The sequence below is a fragment of the Crocuta crocuta genome, unplaced genomic scaffold, assembly GCF_008692635.1.
Source record: "Crocuta crocuta isolate KB4526 unplaced genomic scaffold, BGI_CrCroc_1.0 scaffold645, whole genome shotgun sequence".
Taxonomy (NCBI): domain Eukaryota; kingdom Metazoa; phylum Chordata; class Mammalia; order Carnivora; family Hyaenidae; genus Crocuta; species Crocuta crocuta.
This window is the reverse complement of record NW_027530190.1, coordinates 1,439,189-1,459,563: the sequence shown is the minus strand read 5'-3', so window position 1 is coordinate 1,459,563 and position 20,375 is coordinate 1,439,189. Positions and strand designations below refer to the sequence as shown.

The following is a 20,375-nucleotide window of genomic DNA, read 5'->3' as shown; positions in this document are numbered from 1 at the left end:
GAAGGGAAAGTCACCCCACAACCCTACCTGTAATTCTCCACCCAAGTCTTTATAAGTTTGATGTCCAGTGTACCCTTATAATCCATTCTTACCTTTACATAAGAAACTTCATCAAACATTTCCCGAATCTGAGCAGAATTCTCTACAGGTGTCGACACAGGGTGTGAAGAATTTAATGCATCTACTTCCATCACATGAAAACACTTGCCAAAGAAATAATCTTCCTATTGAGACAAAGATGTGATTTTAGATAAAAAATATGAAAGGACAAATGCTGATCTGGGCTAATAGGTTTATACTTTAAATTTTTGGCCCAAACCTATTCTGTATTTATAGAGTTTACAAAATAAGACAGAATTGCTGTTTTCTAAAAAGCATCCTAGAAAAAAATTTTAGGTGAACATTTTAGATTTTTTTCATCTTAAATACCTATCACTTTAGAAGACAATTTTCTCCTAACTTAAAAACAGAACCATCATTCCTGTAGCCAATCTCTGCCAAAACAACAAACTAAAATGTGTAGTGATTCCAACATCTCCAATCATCTTACTTTAAGCAAAAAAAAAAAAAAAAAAAAATTTAAACTATGTGGTCAAAAAAATGGAGAACAAATTCCAAATATAATCTAATTTCTTAGGGCATATTACTCAACAGAATAACATACATACATAATCCTTTTTATTATTAAGGCTTATGTGGAAATGGGAAAATATTTATGATCCACTTTAGTGTAATAGTAATATAGTCATTATAATTATAAATATAAATTTTGTGTACAGGAAGACAAAAATGAGAAGTTAATATATGCCTAGGTCAAAATTATAGTCAGATAAAGGATTGTTCTAGGGGTTTTGTTTGTTTTTAAAGTAAGTTTCCTTTTTAGCTTTACTACATGTGATTTTCACAAGTCAAACACTTGATTTTTTAAAAAAACATGTAAAGGTTCCAAAGCATTAAGTTTGGGACTCCTAAGTGTAGGCTCATACATAAACAAGTTACCTAAATCAAGTAGAATTGTATTTGATTTGACAAGTAGGATCCTATTGAAACAAACAGCAATCTGTACATAACCTTCAGGGAGCAACCTAATGGTTGAGGAAATGATATGCAACCGACAGGCTGTCATTATTTCCAGCTTTTTGATAATAAAGGAGGATAAGATTTAACATATTTCCTAACAATCATAGATTTGTAAATAAGCAATACAGTCTGGAAATAAGCATTTGTGTTACCTTCCAAGTTCACTAGCATTTTGGAAACCCAATACCTATCTAAACTATCTGGGAGTTATTAATATTTCCATGAATTCTCTAATCAAAGATCAGTAAGTATTTTCCAGCAACACTGAACAAAACAACAGGATCAATTAAAAATAAGTAAATACTTCTTACGACTTTCAGTTCTGGGTGGGTCACAGTGACAGACACAAACTCCATAAACTTCGCAAATCCCTCATTTAGCCAAAGATCATTCCACCATTCCATAGTGACAAGGTTCCCAAACCACTGAAAGGAAAACACTAGATTATTCACACTTTTCTACGGAGACTGGATTATCTACACAGTTACGGACATAAGGCATTCAGAAGGAAAGATTTCATATGTGCAATGTCAGTATATAAGTAACATTTACAGATTTTTTATCAAAATACGAAAAACCTTTCAATGCTCATTTTAAAACATGGGATCTTATGCTTTAAAAGAAATCACTTTCCCAATGGAAAGAAAGACAAAGTAAAAAGGAATCAATACATTTCATATGTCAATATGGTCACTTAAGTTCCATAAAAGCAATATAGATATAGTTTCACCACAATTATTAAAAGTATGATTAATCTTTTGTACCTGGTGGGCGAGTTCATGAGACACAGTCAAAGTAATGCCAAGCTTATTTGATGCAGAAGACTTCTCAGCATCAAACAATAGTGCAGATTCTCTGTATGTGATCAGTCCCCAGTTTTCCATAGCGCCAACCTCAAAGTCAGGAATGGCAGCAAGATCTTGGGAAGGACACAAAAATGTATTACCAGTACTTAAACCAGAATTGCCCAAACACATTAATTTTCAGGATCGATGGGTGTAGGGATCAAAAGAAAAGAACTTATCGCGACCTAGAAAAAGAGGCTGAGTGATTCACTGAATTGCTCTTTTGTTGCTTGACAAAGTCAGATTTGGGCCTTGGGCCTCCGGACTCCTTTCCTAACTTTCTGACAAGGAGTTCAGGGATTGGATCCTCTTAATAATAATTTCCTCAATTATCCACTTGACTTTGGATGCCCCAGACTCCCATACACCTAAAATCTCAAACACAATAGTTTTAAGAGCCCATTTAAGAAGGAAAATGCAGATTTTCCTTACATTGCATATGTTTTTTCATTAAGAAAAACTTACTGAGCACTCTTTATATATCTACCAAATATATACTAATCATGAAAAAGATGCAGCTTTTGCCCTTTGCTGTCTGCCCACTAATACAGTTGAGTTTATCTTTAAGGTCAGAAGGTAAAATTATCACCATGACATGTGCCTCACAAATCTTATCAAGACGTATCTGCTTCTGCTATTATTAGAAATTTACTGTGTAGTTTAGGGGTGAAAAGGAGCAACATTCTCCTGCCAGAGTTCTAGGACTTGAAGGGCTGCTGAGATAACCATGGGAATGCCAATTATGAGGATATAACCCAGAGCTGAGGTCAATAAACGCCACAATTTGCAATCATCCTGCAACATCTCTACCTTGTTTGGGTAAGGGATATGGAATGCTGAAATAATCCTCATAAAAGTCTAGAAGAGTCACTGCAGCATCCAGTGCATAATCTGCCTGATGTATCTTGTCTGGCACAGCATATACGGAAACCTGAAGAGAAAGCACAGTTAATTACTCCAATGCCAGACTGGCTTCTCTCCATGTGGGGAATAAGCTTAGGAATTCCCTGAGCTTGGGGGCTCCTGGGTGGCTCAGTCGTTGAGCGTCTGACTTCGGCTCAGGTCATGATCTCACGGTTCGTGGGTTCGAGCCCCGCGTCGGGCTCTGTGCTGACAGCCAGCTCAGAGCCTGGAGCCTGCTTCAGATTCTGTGTCTCCCTCTCTCTCTGACCCTCCCCTTCTCAGGCTGTCTCTCTCTCTCAGAAATAAATAAAACATTAAAAGAAAAAAAAAAAAAGGAATTCCCTGAGCTTGCACCCATGGGAACAAGGCATAAAGAAACAGGAAACCACAGGATGAAAGCACCAAAGCTTAGATAACCAAGATTAGATATTCAAGGCGAAGGCGCCCCAACTTAGTACAACAGCAGAAAGCTGCTTTCTCAGGAAGGAAAGACCAGAATAGGGAAACAGGTAAACAGGGCTACAGACAACAGCAAGGTGAAGTTGCCAGGAACAAAGCTTATTAGCAAAAGAGAGATGCAGGGCAGCAGGCTTTTTTTTTTTTTTTTAATGTTTTTATTTATTTCTGAGAGAGACAGCATGAGCAGGGCAGGGTCAGAGAGAGAGGGAGACAAAGAACCCGAAACAGGCCCCAGACTCTGAGTTAGCTGCCAGCACAGATTATGACCTGAGCCGAAGCCTGTCGCTTAACTGACTGAGCCACCCAACCGCCCTAAACTGTCTTATCCCCTAGGCAAGCTAAGATAAACAGACATGGCGCCTCGTGCCTGCAATAAACAACCATCTGCCCAGCACCTGGACTTTGTTTGTGGCTTGACCAAAACCCCTAACACCATCTATCTTCAAAATCCCCTTTCCCTCACGCCCATGAGTTAATATTCACGGCTTCATTGTCTTCTTGTGCATGTCCATCATGCTTGTGAGCCTTCTGATCCTAATAAAAACAGAGTAAGGACCCTTACTTGGGCTTCTTGTCTCCTCCCAAACATCACCTCTCACATTTTAATCCTCTGCATCCATTCTTTTTCTGGACAAGAGAGAACTCCAGACCCAGAGTCTACGACAGATGGTGACCCCGGTGTGACAGGAGCTGAGAGGACCACAGGCCGATGTGGACCAAAGCCGACATGGCCAGAAAGCAGTGCAACTCAAGGACTGCAGGACACCACAGACCCTACAGACCAAGGAGCTCTGAGAAAAACACACCGGATTACAATCTCTTCCTGACGAGGTAAGAGAAAAGCGAAACTCTATTAGGATTCACTGCTGTGGAACTTTTGAGAGATTTATTATGGGAGACTCCCTATCTCCAGAGCAGAAACACTACATTCATATTTTACAATCATTGGGAAAGGTGGCTGGCACTATCCTCAATCAGAAAGCACTCCTTAAATTATTAATGATTACCCAGCAACACTGCCCTTGTGCCTTCAGTGCCTTTACAGCTGAAAGATACTCCCTCTCCCTCCAAAAGGTGTGCCGATATCAAGTCTCTAAAAACCTTACCGACTGGTTCTGATAAAGTTCTCACCCCACTGCAAAAGTGCATTAAGAAGCCCATAAAGCTGGTGAATTCCAGCTGTTTTCTGTTGTCAGACAAAATGGGCAATGCATCCATGAAGGCCTGCTCTTTCCAATAGTAAGGGAATTGCAGAAATCAGTTCAGCTGTATGGCTCCACAGCCCTTTTACAATCAGCATTTTAGAAACTATTTGTGGCACTTGTTTCAATGAGTGCCTGGGCCTGGGGCTCTCATAAAAATCATTTTGACCCCAGCCCAGTATGCTGTCTATGCCTAAGAGTTTCATGACACTTGCGTGACTCATGCTATGCAAAACTTTGATGCTGCTATTCCAGTGTCTTTTGAGTATATGTCCAGCACAAGACAATGTTCACAACTGAGGCAACGAGCTCAGCTTCCAATCGTGGTCAGTATAAAAATGCACTAAAATAGTGCAACGTATTTTACACAAGCCATCCCTAATATAGGGGACTCTAACTCTCTCTGTTTCTCCCAACATACTCCAGTTACTCTAACTACATGTGGGGGCTTCTCCCTCATTCATTTCTTGGGCCAGTGACTACAATCATTAGAGCCAACTGTCTCTGGTTAGTCTACCTCAGGATGGAGACTTTCAGGAATATTCCCAAGCAGCTGTTCAAACTCCTTTTGTTTCAGGGAACTTACCTGTCTTCTTTGGCCCAATATAGACTGCCTAATTCCACTAGTAGAAAACAAAATAAAACAAAAACCTGTACCTGCTCATCTATCTGAGATGGCAGGCTTTAGGACCACGAGAAAGAACTCTTTCTCTGCTCTCTGCACCTTTATCTGCCTTCAGGCCTTTTGGCCGCATTCACCTTTTCGACCTTCCCTTCCCCCTCCTCCAGTTTCTGCACCACCTCGGGTGTGGCCAGCTCTTCTGACTCTTCACTGCCTCAGGCAGCATCAGCTTCTCCTCCCCACTTTGTCTAAGAGCAAAAAATACCCCCCTTAGACTTAGGCTACCAACTTCAGATTTCCTCACTGGTTCCAAGGGAAAAAAATTGACAACAGTAAACTTTTAAGAGGACACAGATAAAATGTAATTAAGACAGACACGTCTTTTAAGTGATCAAAATTAAATAATAAAACCTTATTCTACTAAGGTTCACTGAAGGTCAAATAAACTCATGTTATCTCTATTCCAATTTGTTAGCCAAAAGAGGACTTAAAGTAATGGTTAACTTTGTCTCATAGTTTTCATGGGTAATTGTTAAAATAGCTTTCAGGGTCTCTAGTAACATGAAACTTTAACATTTTGCTTAAGTGATAAATTAAATCCATTGGGCATTTAGGCCTCTTCCAAATCAAATAGAATGCTAAATCATTGCTTACTAAACATAGGTTTGCGCTTCTTGTTTCTATGACAAAAATACTAAGGATATTTAAATCTATTAAAAAAACATGCTTTATGCTTAACGGATTCATAAGTCTGTCACCTAAAAAATTTCTTTTGTAAGATAGTTCACAATTGGTTACTACTTAGTTTTCACTGGAGACTAAGGTTTCTAAGAGTAAAATTTCTGCTAAATGTAATTAAGGCTAATGGCAATACAGAGAGTAACTCTGTATATAAAAAATTAAGAGATATGTAACAAAGATAAAACATGAGAATAATTTTTGTTAAAGGTAATAAATAAATAAAATTTTAACAAAAAGCATAAAACCTCAGGACAGCACACCCTTTTTAAGTTGTTTTCCTTAAGCTTTGGTGGGAACTACTCATTCTTTATAATCCACAAGGCCAAGCAATTGTAAAAATGAGCACATAATATGCTCAAAATCATGTTTAAAAAAATAAACAAAAAAGGGGGATACCCATGGCTGTCTGTATTACAACCTCTGCTTCTTGATCGTGCTATGATCACTCTTAACTTTTTAAATCTTAACTAAAAGCAGCTGGGTGACAGTCTTCAAAATCAGATCTGATAAACCCTCTCATCCCATGGTGCTATACAAAACCTCTGAAGGCGGGGCCACATGGACCGGGCCCACTAAACCTCTCATCTGGGCTTGAGAAGGATATGCTTGTGTTCTTTCAGATTCCAGACCTTTGTGGATTCCCTCTAGGTTGGTAAAGCTGTACCACGGCTTGGTGGAGACCTCCAGGATATCTTCCAATGAGCCAGGACTTCCAGAGAATGACTTTGAATGAGCCACCAGCCCCCCTTTTTCAACATGGAAGAAGACTCTTCATTGACTCCTTATCCTAAAGCCACTCTACAAACGCAAGTCCTTGTCCCTGATATAACATGGGGAAGCCTCAATTGCCTGTGTAACCAGGCCAGCATCCTCTTACAACGTGATGGTGTTGCATATACTCCTGACTCACATCTGATGGCTATGATCTTCATCACTGACAGGAATTCGATACGGGTAACCCTGATTCTTCTTCTTGTCCTCATCTGTCCAGGCCAAGCTCAACATTCATATTGGGCTCATCTCCTTAACCCACTTATATTTGACAGCTTATCCAAGTGTAGGATAGTTTTATTAGCAATAATGACACTGAGTTCATGGGAGGAGCCAAGCTTAACCTGCCCTTCCAAACTGAACAAGAACATTGGCTTTATATACAAAGACCTCAGTGGTGACTTACTCCAGCACCTCCTATGTGTGGTACCAAACTTAGCAACTTATCTGCTGGTCTCAAACTAAGAATCAACTGGCTTTTACAAGTACAGCCCCAAATATCTATAAGGCCAGACAATTTTACGTGCTTCTCAGCCACAAGCTTTGATATATCTCAAAAAACAAATATCTCACACTCCTAATATTCTAGCTAGCTCTAGTTTCAAGAATTCAGACCACTGCTGGAATAATATTCCTTGGACAGCCTGTTATGGAGAGACTGAGCATAATCTTTGCTGGGGCAAGTGAACTATTACTGACTGGGGTCCAAGAGGACATCTTGAAGCAAAATATTCAAATAAGACCATATCGTTTGACCAACTAGTAGGGAGAATAGTTTTTTGGAAAGACAGAGGCTTATCTGGCTCTGTAATTTCTGCACATAAAGGGAAATTAAAAGGACCTTGGCTTGTTAATCTTTTGAAGTTAGGCCTTCCCTTCTTCACTTGTACTGTTAGCCGTGGTGAAATTTACGTAAATCAGCATATGAGCATAACTTGGGCCTCATGCCTCATGCCTGCCATAAACAGCTATCTGCCCAGCACCAGGATTTGCTTTGTATTGACCCAAACCCCTAACAGTGCATATCTTTAAAACCCCCTTTTCTCCCACACACAAGTTAACGTTCACGGTTTCACTATCTCTTTGTGCATGTTCATCACACTTATAAGCCTTCTGATCCTAATAAAAACAGAGCAAGGGCCCTTACTCAGGGTTTTTGTCTCCTCCCAGGTATTAGCCTCTCTCAAATTTTAATCCTGTGTCCGCCCTCTTGTTGGACAAGAAAGGACTCCAGACCCAGAGTCTATGACATCTCCACATTTTTATGGAAGATGGACATCAACAGCTTCGTTTTGTGGACTACGGTTGCCACTTAGGAAGCAAATTGGAAGTTCTACTTCTTGTATTAATGCCGACTATTTCTGATCAACTCCCCTTCTGAAAACTACAATATGCTGGATAACATATACAAAAATATCTTTTTAAAAATGTTCTTATGGCATAATGGAAAAGTAAAGAAAACTTAGATGCCAAAAACAAATAACAGTAGGACCCTCCTAGACAGTAGAGCCCTGCAGCCAGCTTTTGTGCTGAGGACACTAACCTAACACAGATGGACTTGAGCTTTGGTTTTCACAGTGTTGAAGGCCTCAGGGGATAGGAGACAAAGTCCAGAGCCTGCCCAAGGTGGGAAGCCAAAGAGAAGATGCACCATGCATAAAGCTGAACCCTATAGGACCATACCCTTTCTGTAAGGGTAAACTAAAAATAGCCACCCCCTTTCTCAAGGAGACCGCAAGGGGGAAAAATGCCTTTTTCAAGTCTTGGTATGATATGGGGGAGGCTGAGAGAAGTCCTGAGTGAATCAGCAGGTTCATCTTCATGCTGGTTAGCAACTGGACTCACAATAACAAGGTGGCTCAAAAACCTGAAGCTAATAATTTGATTTTAAGTGGTTCACGGGCTCATCTCCCAGTCATCTGCCAGAAGCAAGCAAATTCTCTCTGGAAGAACCCACCTTCAACTCAGGCAGTGTAAGTTCAATATACGCACAGCAACAAGACAGCAGAAACAAGAACCAGCAGAAACAACAAACCACAGAACAAGACACACAACAACTTGAGGTAGGACAGTTATTAGAATATAAAATTCTTAATGTATTTAAACAAACAAAAGGTCGAAAAATACTAATATATAAAAGGAGTTATTGAACGTAACGCCAATGTGTGTGTGTGTGTGTGTGTGTGTGTGGTGTTACGCCCACACCTCCAAGCAGTTCTCCAACACCACCTGGGTGTCCCACAGTTCAATTCGATTCTGACCCTACCCAGAGATAGCACCAGATTCCACAAAATAAAGGTTCAGTCTTACAAAACTGCCCCCAACCCTACTTCAGATGATATTCACAAGTCCAGGCCATCACCTGTGCTTCTGACCCAGAGGCTACAGACTGGACGTTGCAAAGTTCCCCTCCTTAGGTTTAATGTGCTAGTGCAGCTCACACAACTCAGAGGAATATCTTACTTACTATAAAAGGACGTAACTCAGGAAGAGACGCACAGGGAAAGGAATGAGAAAAGGCACAAAGCTTCCATACCATCTCCAGGCAAGCCACTCTCGCTGAATCTCATACTTCCACCAACCCAGGAGTCCTACCTATGCAGGCTTCAGTGAAAACCAGCACAAACAAATGAGATCTCTTCAAATTAGAGGCCCTCCTCAAAAAAAAAAAAAAAAANTTTGCATTCAGAGCCCAACATACATTTGAATAAGTTGTTCCTTAAGCAATGGTACCCAGAAAGGGGGCAAGTACCCCTTGAAACAAGATCTTTTCTCTAGTATTCCAGTATTAGCTGGCACAAATGCTCTGCCCAGAGCCATTTAATACTCCAAGTAGACTGCCCTATTTTATTTCCTACTCAAGGCCAGAAATCCTCTGCTCAGGTAGTCAGTGACATTTACTTCTAAACTGCAGAAAGTGACAGCCAGAAGCACCTGAGACAACACTGCAGGATCTGCAATTTTTAAAGAAATATAAACTAAGTCCCAAAGGGAGCAAGGCCGAGGTCAGAAAGCCAGCTAATAGTGAAGCTAGGACCATGCTCCAGGCCCGATCAAGCCTCTCTGCACGTTTTTGTGTTAGAACTTCATTGTAAATATGAGCATCTGTAACAACAGGATGCCAACCGTCCTGGTTTGGCCAAGACTCAGGGATGTGCCCAAAATGTGAGGCTTCTAGTTTCAAAAACAGGACAGTCTCAGATCAGGATAAGCTGGCCACCCTATGTGACAATCACAGATTCACCTTGATTCCACTCTTGGTTATCTTGCTAATAGACTTAAAATCTGAAATAATGAAAGCCACCAGGTAGGTGCTCATCTTCACAGTGACATCAAAATGGTCTTCTATGAGTCCTTCAGCAACAGTCACAGATTCAACCTAAAATCAGAATAAAATCAGCAAATAATCCAATTATCCAAAGCACTGAAAACAGTTTATAAAGAGAAATCTCCTCACCACCAGACATAATATTGAAAGTACACAGCATAGTATTTATATAATTATTTTAAATTTCTCTTTCTAATATCTGATTGTAATTTAGATATTAAAACCATTCTACTCAGTTTTTTTTAATGAGACATAATTCACAAACTATAAAATCCACCATTTGGAAGTATAAAGTTCATTGTTTTTTTTTTATTATATTTACAGAGTTGGCAACTATCATCACTAAATTTCTTATAAATACCCCAGACAGTTGCAAACTACTCTTATTTGGTACATGAGGATTAATAATGAATGAGACAAAGCAAAACTGAGATGGGTGGTTTTGCTAAGAGGTAGTCCACCTGACCATAAATACAGGCTTGAGAATTATCTAGAAACACAATGTCTAATTTGTTTTCTACAGTGGGCAAACATGTAACCATGTACAGCTTGAATAGAGCCTCTATTTTCCTAAAAAACTGAAAGTAACTCATGTCTGGGCCTGACGTGGCAAAGCTTACTCCACACTCTGATTTGCTTCACTGGAATCAGTTTTAGGTGCAATTTGAGAGCTGCCTTGCAGTGGGGTGGGGGTGATGGTGGTATAATCTAAGAGGTCTGCTCCCAGAAAGGAAAGGCTAATACCTCAGGCAACACAGCACTGGGGTATGAGCTTGGAGAGTGAGAAGGAGAGGAGAACAAGCCTGAGAAATTCCATGTTAGCAAATGCACTTTTCCCATAATCTTATTTCCACCTGTATTTCTGTGCACCTGTGCTTCTTTTTAATACCTACCAAACACCAGTTATGGTGTGTGATGGCCACTCTACGCTCACTCAAATCCTGACTCTGATTGCCGACCCAGATTTATTATGGAAAAACTCCAGATTACCTCTTCTTTTTAAATGCCTTCTACCCTAGCCACAGTTTTCATTCCTGAAGTTGTGCAATTTACTAGGAAATTGCAGAGGAAATTTTAATTAAAGTTAATTAATTCAACTTTAAATGTGATTAAATCCTGCCCACTGCCCAAATACTTCACTATTCCAATGGTGTATTTGCTTTTCCAGCCACCAAAACAATCCTTTGAGGCCCCACTGTCCTTCCCCTGAACTCCAGGTCTACAGCCTGAGTTCAGGCTAATCCTGTAAGATTTCTGCCATTTGGGAAGGCTTTCCTGTCCAAGAGGCAAGATTACATTAGAGACTTTTCTTTCCTTAATAAATGAGCACTAGATATCCATGGATTTAGCTCTAGCATCTTTGTGAAGCCTTCAGAGCTCCCAGCCTACCCCCTGAAAACCTGTAAGTTTCTCCACCAATCTTTTTTGGTTATTAGTCTCCCCCTTGATTCCCTTCTATCTCTGTCCTTTATTTTCTAGAGCTGTGATTCTGTGATTAGAGAACACATTCCCATTCCAGGGAGCAACGTCATAATATTGGGGGGATGGAATGGTAACTGGAACAAGCATGTTCTCTATCTCAAATTTATATCAGAAAAACAGCATAATTGTTTCCTGTGTTTTCATATACAAATGTGGGTGGAGCAGACAGTTCTTAGCTGCAGAAATTTGCAGTAGAGTGCTCTTCACAGAACAGAGCACAGCTCTCTGAGGGGGGCTGTCAGAATCTTGTTTGAGGAAGGGATTTTTAAGGTATACAGTTTTTAGGGTTGCAGGGTGCTGTCCTACATGCTGGCTGTGGCTCTCAGAGTCCCCACGTGCTAAGATTTTGCCTCCTTGGTAGGATGGGAATGATCTGGTACATACTTGAACACTTCAGGCCAAGTCTGTTCCACCTGAGTGCCATCCACAGCAAACTCTCTGAACAAAGCCTGAGTGTGATTCAGGAGTTGAGAGGCACCAGCTGCAGAATGATAGCCCTGCAGATGAGTTTTTCCTGAGCTGGCAGAATCAGCTTATAATCAGCAGCACTTACTGAGTAGCTTTATTCATGTGACATGGCCACTTTCTCACCACTTCTGAAAATCAGATGGAACGCTGTCCATATTTGCTTTGGAATTGGAGGATAATGGTTACCTCAGAGGGAACTGAGCGATCTATCACTACTTACTTTTTATACCATAATATTCCAAAAAGATTACGTTTTTTCCTGTCAACCCAATTTCAGGCATATAATTACAAGTTATATAGTTACTGTTAGTCTATTGTGTACAGAAATTATAGAAAATAACTATATACTAGAAATATAGCCTTATTTGACAAAGTGTTCCCTTCAAAATCCTTTCAAAAGATGATAAGAGAAAATGAAGGCAAAAGTGCTTTGTGAAGGGCACTCTCATTTAAACTTGTCCTCATCCCTTACACAGTTTCCCTCCTGTCAATATCAATGACCTGGAATGCTACTTGTACTGAAATCTTGCAAATTTTAGGGACAGTTTCTTCTATGATCACAAATAAATTGTTGCTTGAAACAAAAGCATAGGCTGGGAATGAAATAAGAAAAGTCAGGCAATAAACCAAATAACACAGGTGACCTGAAAGTTAACCGTCACTGGGGTAACTCAAGGCACAGCCTGTCAACAGATGTTTCCTGTGAGTAGATATACAGGAGTTCAGACTCACCAGTGGCATATTGGAGAGGGCGAGGTGCCTTGGCTCCCTTCTGATCTTGACTGAAAAATTTGCTTTGAATGCAGGTTCATCAAAGCAGGGAAAGGCCATTCTGGCTGTAGTAGGTTCAAAATGTGTTGATGCAAGTACTCTAAAATTATAGCAAGTGAAATAAAAATATAAAGCACCAGGGACTCCAAAGTAGATGTATATTTGGTTTTCAATTCCTACAGACACCATACGATTATGGATTTCACTCTAAAATCTTTCAACAAAAGTTATAAACTAAGTAAAAAGACAAGTAAACAACTGGGTAAATTGACTGAAAGTTATCTGACAAAGGGTTAATAGCCTTGCGAGATAATGAACACTTAAAAATGAATAAGAGTATACCCAGCAACCCTGTGGACTAGCAGGCAGGTCATAAACAGGCAATTCACAGAGGAAGGACCTACAAATAGTCAATAAATGTATCTAAAACTGCCCAACTTCCTTAATAACCAATGAAATGTAAATTAAAGAGACACATACCTGTTGGCTTTTTGGTTCTAAAAGGATTGCACATATACAGTATTGGTTAGGGATGAAGATTATGGCAAGGGATATCAAAAGACTGTAGACCTTTTAACTTGGCAATTTTATTTCTAGGCATGTATTCCAAGGAAATGATTTTCAAAGATACTGAAAGATTTTCAAAAGGTAGAAACAACCTAATCTTCATCATGGGGGATTAGTTAAATCAATGCAAAAACATGCATTTTAATAAAGTCATTAAAATGATGTAGAGGGAGGATCATCCATATGAAACATCTCAACATATTAAAATAAAATTCCTTATACAACAGAACATATAACAGAGCTCCAGTTACATAATGTATATCCATACCAAAAGAGAAGTCTAGAAGGATGACCCCCAAAATAAAACTAGTGGTTATCACTAGGGGCCATAATAGGGATAAAATTGACTTTTCAAATCATTCTTTTTGGTTTCATCTGACCTTTTCTTAACCTCAAAAGAATAATATGGAATCAGAAGAACAAGGGACTATAATCTACCAGCAAAGAAAATTTGATTTTAAAAGTCAGCATAAAATCTCCCCAAATAGATTATACCTCCGTAAAAACAGAACAATAGTAAGGCAGAGGAGGATCTCTAAAAAGAGTTTTAACTGAGAAAAAGTTTTCTTATAAGCTGTATGGGATGAATTACATCCTCCCCCAAGAATGTTGGAATTCTTAATCCCTCGTATCTGTGACTGTGACTTTATTTGGAAATAGGGTCTTTGCAGATATAATCGAATTAAGATGAGGCCATCAGGCTGGACCCTAAACCAATAAGACCAGTGTCCTTACAAAACGAGGGAAGCTGGGGGAATGGCTAGGTGACAACAGAGGCGGAGTCCAGACTGATGTAGCTGCAAGCCAAGGAATGCCAGCAACGGAGGCCCAGCCAGACTACAGACAAGGGGAGGAAGGCTTCTTCTCAGAGACGCAGAGAGAGTGCAGCCCTGTGACACCTGGATTTTGGACTTTCGGCCTCCAGAATTGAGAGAGAACAAATTTTGTTGTGTTAAGGCACTCAGTTTATGATACATTGTTATAGCAGCTCTAGAAAACTAATACATAGACCGAGAGAATTAAAAATGTTTATTATATACCAGAAAGCTAACTAAATAAACAGGCACTTTGACAGAGCCAAAGGAAAGAAAACTGAGTTAAAAGCAGAATGAAAGGTGAGATCCAAACAACACAAAAAAGAATCTACTGGCCATTTTTAGCTGTATAAATGAAATGCAAAATCAAAATGAAGGAAAGCATTCAACCATCAAGGGAGTTTTAAGAGATAATCCATATGAAATCATAAATTTAGTACAGGGACAGCACTTGAAGTTTTTAAAAAACTAGAAAATAAGTACCTGACTTCCCCTTCCTTGGTTCTGTAGGTGCTTTTATAAAATCCATTTAAATGTTCAGAAAGAGCACCAGCATAGTCAATGACAACTGTGTACTGGAGCCCAACAACCAGAGGCTTGTGAGCCAGAAGCGCAATTTGCTCATGAGGTGGATATTCCAGGACTCTCAACGGTTCTGTAGTCAGTCTCTCTCCGACTCTCTTCTTGAGGGTGGCCTTAGATATTTGCAGGCGGTGGCTATGCAGGATGATGGTACTGGTAGGCTGGCTGGCTGTGATTTCTATTTGCGTGGTTCCCTCGAAAGTCAAAGTGGTGAGATTTGCATGGATCATGAGATCATAATGAACAGGGCTGATGTGCTCAGGAAGTCGAATTTTATTCCAAGGGAATGGTGACCCATTACTAGCTTTTGGAGACGTGGTGTCACTGCTCTGACACCAGGAAGGAGTTGACACAGCTAGGAGAATCAACAGTGAGGACAGTAGAAACGGCATGGTTCCGAGCGGCCATTTGACGGACAGAGATATCATCTTCTTGCTCAAACTACCTAGTGGCACAAATGTAGAAAAGGCCCCACACCCCAAGAAAAAAAAATTGAGTCACTAAAATATTACCAAGACAGCATAATTTCACAACATATCCACCCAGGATTAACAGATACAGATACAAACTTTCAAAAGGTTTAGGTCTTTCCCTGAAAGCAAAATTACCTTCCCTATACTACTGATTCATAGAAGAAAGAAGTTTATGGTTAGCACCAATCTTAAGACCCATTAAAAAAGTATCATTTGGCTTTCCAAGTTTAAATGAACTCTATCAGTCAGTGTTCTTGGTTGAAGAACAAGCTCACTAGGTAGTTCATCAAATGGGTCACAGAGTTGTCATGACATTTAGGAAATCAGCCTCATAAAACAGAAAAAGATTGGGACACCTGGGTGGCTCAGTCAGTTGAGGGTCCAACTTCAGCTCAGGTCATGATCTCCCGGTTAGTGGGTTGGAGCCCTGCATCAGGCTCTGTGCTGACAGCTCAGAGCCTGGAGCCTGTTTCAGATTCTGTGTCTCCCTCTCTCTGACCCTCCCCCCCACTCATGCTCTGTCTCTCAAAAATGAATAAATGTTAAAAAAATTAAAATAAATAAAACAGGCAAAGATGTACACCGGAACACAGCAAAGAAACTGACCACGTGACCACTCCCACCCACACTGGACCCACAGTGGAGGAAGCTTCCCTCCTGCCTACAGATCAGGTGCTGGCCAAGGCTGCAGCCCCTGCCAACGTGAGGTCTCTGTTGTCCTTGCAACTTGGCAGTACTTCTTTCAGCCAAGGTCAGGTATCCACACCCCCAACCAGGGAGGCCGAAAAAACAAAAAATCTGGACTTCACAGCTTCTGCAGGAGGGGACAGGTCTGGATCCCCATCAAGTTTACAAAGTAGAGAAATACTAACAGAGAGGAAGCATAGAAAGGAGACAGAAATGCTCAGTAGCCAATGCTATGGGGAGGCAAGCATCCTTAACAGTAACCTTCAATAACAGTGGTCGGTGTCTTTGTCAAATTACCGTACCAAAAGTTAATCTAATATTAATCGAGCCAGGAATGACTTAGAGTTCACACCAATAGTCTGTGACAAACACACCCATCTCTGGGATTCTCTCCTACAATTATTCAGCAAATATATGTTGAGTCCCTGCTATATACAAGGCTGTGTGATAAGTACCGTGTGGGAAATAATAATACGCAAGACACAAATCCCACAGTCGAGGACTTCAAAATCTGGAAAGGCATAAAGCGTTCATACACAATGAAATGCAATAGAGAAAGTGTGGAGCATGTTAAGAAAAATAATGAAAGACAGTGCAGGAGGAGACGGAAGAGAGTGACTTTGGCTGCACAGGAACTCTGGGATGCCTTCCTGCAAGACCAGCACTGGAGCATGGTTTGGAGGGATGGGTTGGGTTTGGAAATGAAGGGAGGGCATTAAAGGCACTACAAGAAGAGGAAACCAGGGCAGGAGTTAAACACAAGGGAGAAAGCAGAGGGCAGGCTGGGCAATCAATGTGAACAGACGGAGCCCCAGGAGAAATGCATGCGGAATGATTCTACACGGGGCAAGAAGGGGAGTGACTCCAAAACTGCGCTCAGAGCGTGCTGGGAGTCATGCTGCAGACTCTATTTTGCAGTTTGTTTTAAAGGTCATAGGACACAAGAGGAATGTGAATTTTAAGAGCAAGCACGCCTGAGAACTGAGCATATTTCTCTTACACAAAGACACCTCTCTGATGGGTGTCTGCTAGGAAAGGATCCCTGCCAGGTGAGTCCAGGTAATTGATTCTAATTCCTCCCAAACTCCTCTGGCTCCTGAACATACAGATAAGAAAAGCAGCAATGCTACAGTGTGGTATATGGGATTCTACCTCTGTAGCAGCAATTCTCAGCTCCGGCTGCATATTCACATCTCCAAGGAAGCTTTTAAAATGATGGATGCCTGAATCCCTACGTAGAATAATTAAACTGAAATCTATGGTGATGAGGTCATGGCATCAGAATTTTTAAAAACCTTCCCCTAGAGATTCTACCGGAGAGCCACATTGAGAACTTCCTAGATAATCCTTGGCGAACCCTGGTCTCACCCCTTGAGTCCTACATGGAGGGATATAACTTCAAGGTAATAAATGATGAGCTCTCCCCAGGCCTTCATTTTCCATCCTGCTCCCGTGTCAAACACATAGTCAAAGGTGCCTCTATCCCCCTTCCCCAGACAAAGGATACCAACACAGCAAAGACAATCACAGAGGCACAAGAGGAGAATCAAAGGTTCACACTTAAGAACAGGGAGAACAGGTGTTTGTTTGTTTGTGTGTTTCCTGTGTTTTTTGTGTGTGCATGTAGGAGCCAGCTACAGGATGCTCCCAGCCATTGAGAAGTGAAGCAAGTTGAAGAAGAATAAAGTTTTACACCAAAGTAGTAAAGAGTTTCCACTTCTACTTCCTCAGGCAGAATTCCAGTGCAGTAGCAAAATGATGGACCCCCGCTGAAGTTGGGAGAGGAGAAAGAAAGGAATTTGTGTGATGTTATATTTTGAATTTCTGATGGCAGTAGCTTTGTGGATGTAACCTGTGCCCCGAGATGGTAGAGAGCGCACTGAAGCGGTCAGGTTCAGACACGGGAGGACTCCAAAAGTTCACAATGTTCTCCAAAAGTCCGGGAGGAAATCTAAAATTTCCAACTGGTTCTGAGCTGACAGCAAGGCCTACAGGCTGAAGAAGTTGGCAGAGTGACTTTATGTCAAAGACTTTGCAAGGTTGAGTCCCTGAGGGGAAAGGGTCAAAGAGAACACGGCTGTGTCCCAAAGGGGGATGTAATGCCAGGAAACCACAACGGAACATGTAATGTAGACAGCATAAATGTCAGAATACAGAGGCACATATCTGTAACTATTGCTATATCAATGATAATATAATGTTTACAGTCAGATAATATATATTACACTTATAGTAAGAACATAAATACATTATACTTACAGTAAGAATAAAAAAAAAACCTGACTTCGACTTCCTGCTCTGCCACTTACTTACTATGTGACCTTGGACAGGTTATTTAATCCCAGTTTCGTTTTCTTTGTGTGCAATTTGGAATAATAATACCTCTCTCATAGCATTACTGTAAAGAATGAGTTAAAAAAATTTTTTAATACTTATTTATTTTTGAGAGAGAGGGCACACACAAGCAGGGGAGGGTCAGAGAGACAGAGACACAGAGAGAGAGAGAGACAGACAGACAGACAGACACAGAATCCAAAACAGGCTCCAGGCTATGAGCTGTCAGCACAGAATCCAACATGGGGCTTGAACTCACCAACCCCAAGATCACGACCTGAGCTGAAGTCAGACACTGAACTACCCAAGCTCCCCTAGACGGTTTTAAAATATTTTCAATCATTCATTTGACAACTATTTATTGAGGGTTTATTATGTGCCAGGGATTTTGCTGGACACTGGCAACATAAGCACACATTCTCGACCTCAAAGAGCTTACGGGACTGGGAGGAGAGGAATTTTTCCCTATGACTAGGGCTATGAAGAAAAAACACACAACCTGAAAAGAGAATAATAGGGCAGACCGATTTATATTAGGGGCTCTCTGGGATATTTCAGCTGAAATTTAAAGCACAAATTCAAACTAGCTAAGAAAAGAGGGAGAAGGAGAGTTTTACAGAGAGGAAACAGCAAGCATATTTGTAGGCTCTGGCGCAGTAGAGAGTGCTGGTTATAAAGGTCAGTGAACCTAAAAGGGCCACGTGGGGCCAGACTACCAAGTGGCCTGTAGAGATTTGGGATCCTATCCTAAGTACAATAAGAAGCCACTGGGTTTTGAGTTAGAAGGTCTTAGGATTCAGTTCACATTTTAAAAAGCTGCATGGAACAAGAAAGGAGCAGGAGTGAAGGCTAAGAAATCAGTTAGACAGTAGTCTCAACAGGGGCGGCTGGGTAGCTCAGTCAGTTAAGGTTCTGACTCTTTAATTTCAGTGCAGGTCATGATCCAAAGGTTCGTGAGTTCAAGCCCCACACAGGGTTCTGTGCTAATAGGGCAGAGCCTGCTAGTGATTCTCCCTCTTTGTTCCTCCCCTGCTTGTGCTCCCACTCTCAAAATAAATAAACTTAAAAAAAAAAAAAAGACAGAAAGTAGTCTCAATAAAGTAAGCTAGTGGCTTGTAGTCTAGTGGTGTCACCAGAAAAGAGGTGATGGAGGGAAAGGTAGAGGCAGAGAGATGGATGTACTCAACATCTACATTTGGGGTGGACTGGAAGTGGGGAGAGGGACTCCAGAAAGAACACATCAGAATGGCGCCAGCTTTCTAAAATGAACATCTGGTTAGTCATACGTGCCATTTACTGAGATGGAGAAGACCAGAGGTGGAACAGTTTTCAAAGGAGAGGGAATGAAGGGTTCATTTTTTAATGTTTAATTTGTGATGTCTCTGAGACATCCAAGGGAAAATAACAAGCAGGCAGATGAATACACAGGTTTAGAGCACAGAGATAAAGGTTTTCAAGCACTTTTCTGTACTTTACTGCATTTCTTTAAAGTTTTAAGAAGTATCTTCCTTTGGCATCTGATCTTACTAAATAAAGCATCTGTCAACAGTCAATGTTGTAGATGAAAGTGCAACAGTAACAGAGTACTTAACTTTACTTCGCTGCCAGGAAGAGTTCAAGTTACTTTAGAAAGCTTATTTAGGCTGCCTTTGCTGATCATAACTTTTCCCACCCACACAGAAGTCGGGGGCAACTGATCCCGGGTTAGTTCACCGTTCCCTTTATTGAATACCACTCAGTGTGAAATCTATCATCAAGAGGTAATGGGGCTTTCTTCCAAAATGTCCTGAATAATTAACAAGCATTGATAATCGTTTATCACTGCTGGTAAACAATAAAAATGTTGAATTAACTTGAACTTTTTTTTAACCAATTATAATTTTTCTCTTTAGGCCCACCTGAAAATGTGCTGTGCATCCATACAATTCCAAATATTTGGGAAAAGAACACTGGCCATTTTTTAAACGTTTTTGTTCTTGTTTTTGATTGTTGACCACATCCTTAGTTGAGAGCAAATACTCTGGGCATTCACCACAAAACTGAGCATTTCCTTCTAAACCTGGCCTGCAAAAAGAACCTTCCAGAAAACGCTAAGGGTCTCTTCCTCTCTTTCCGTGAAATTAACATGCAGGCCGACCTGGCGAGTAAGGCCCTTAGACAGGCAACTTTAGTTTGCTCCAACGGGACAGCTTTATCTGAATACAACTCGGCTAGAGCTAGCGTGAACGGAAGACCATGACTGGCA

General features: G+C 40.7%; 1 protein-coding gene across 1 annotated transcript in view; it reads right to left on the bottom strand.

The window, feature by feature from the left end:
* Window positions 1-20,052, bottom strand: part of ERAP1 (endoplasmic reticulum aminopeptidase 1) — a 44,517-nt gene extending 24,465 nt beyond the window's left edge. The window contains exons 1-8 of the mRNA XM_077765212.1: window positions 20,029-20,052; window positions 14,538-15,077; window positions 12,634-12,772; window positions 9,868-10,002; window positions 2,736-2,856; window positions 1,845-1,999; window positions 1,392-1,505; window positions 93-224 (exon numbers count right to left, since the gene is read on the bottom strand). Of these exons, the coding sequence (XP_077621338.1) occupies window positions 93-224; window positions 1,392-1,505; window positions 1,845-1,999; window positions 2,736-2,856; window positions 9,868-10,002; window positions 12,634-12,772; window positions 14,538-15,077; window positions 20,029-20,051 (1,359 nt within the window). The 5' untranslated portion in view covers window position 20,052. The remainder of the gene's footprint in view (window positions 1-92; window positions 225-1,391; window positions 1,506-1,844; window positions 2,000-2,735; window positions 2,857-9,867; window positions 10,003-12,633; window positions 12,773-14,537; window positions 15,078-20,028) is intronic.
* Between the last annotated feature and the right edge of the window lie 323 nt (window positions 20,053-20,375).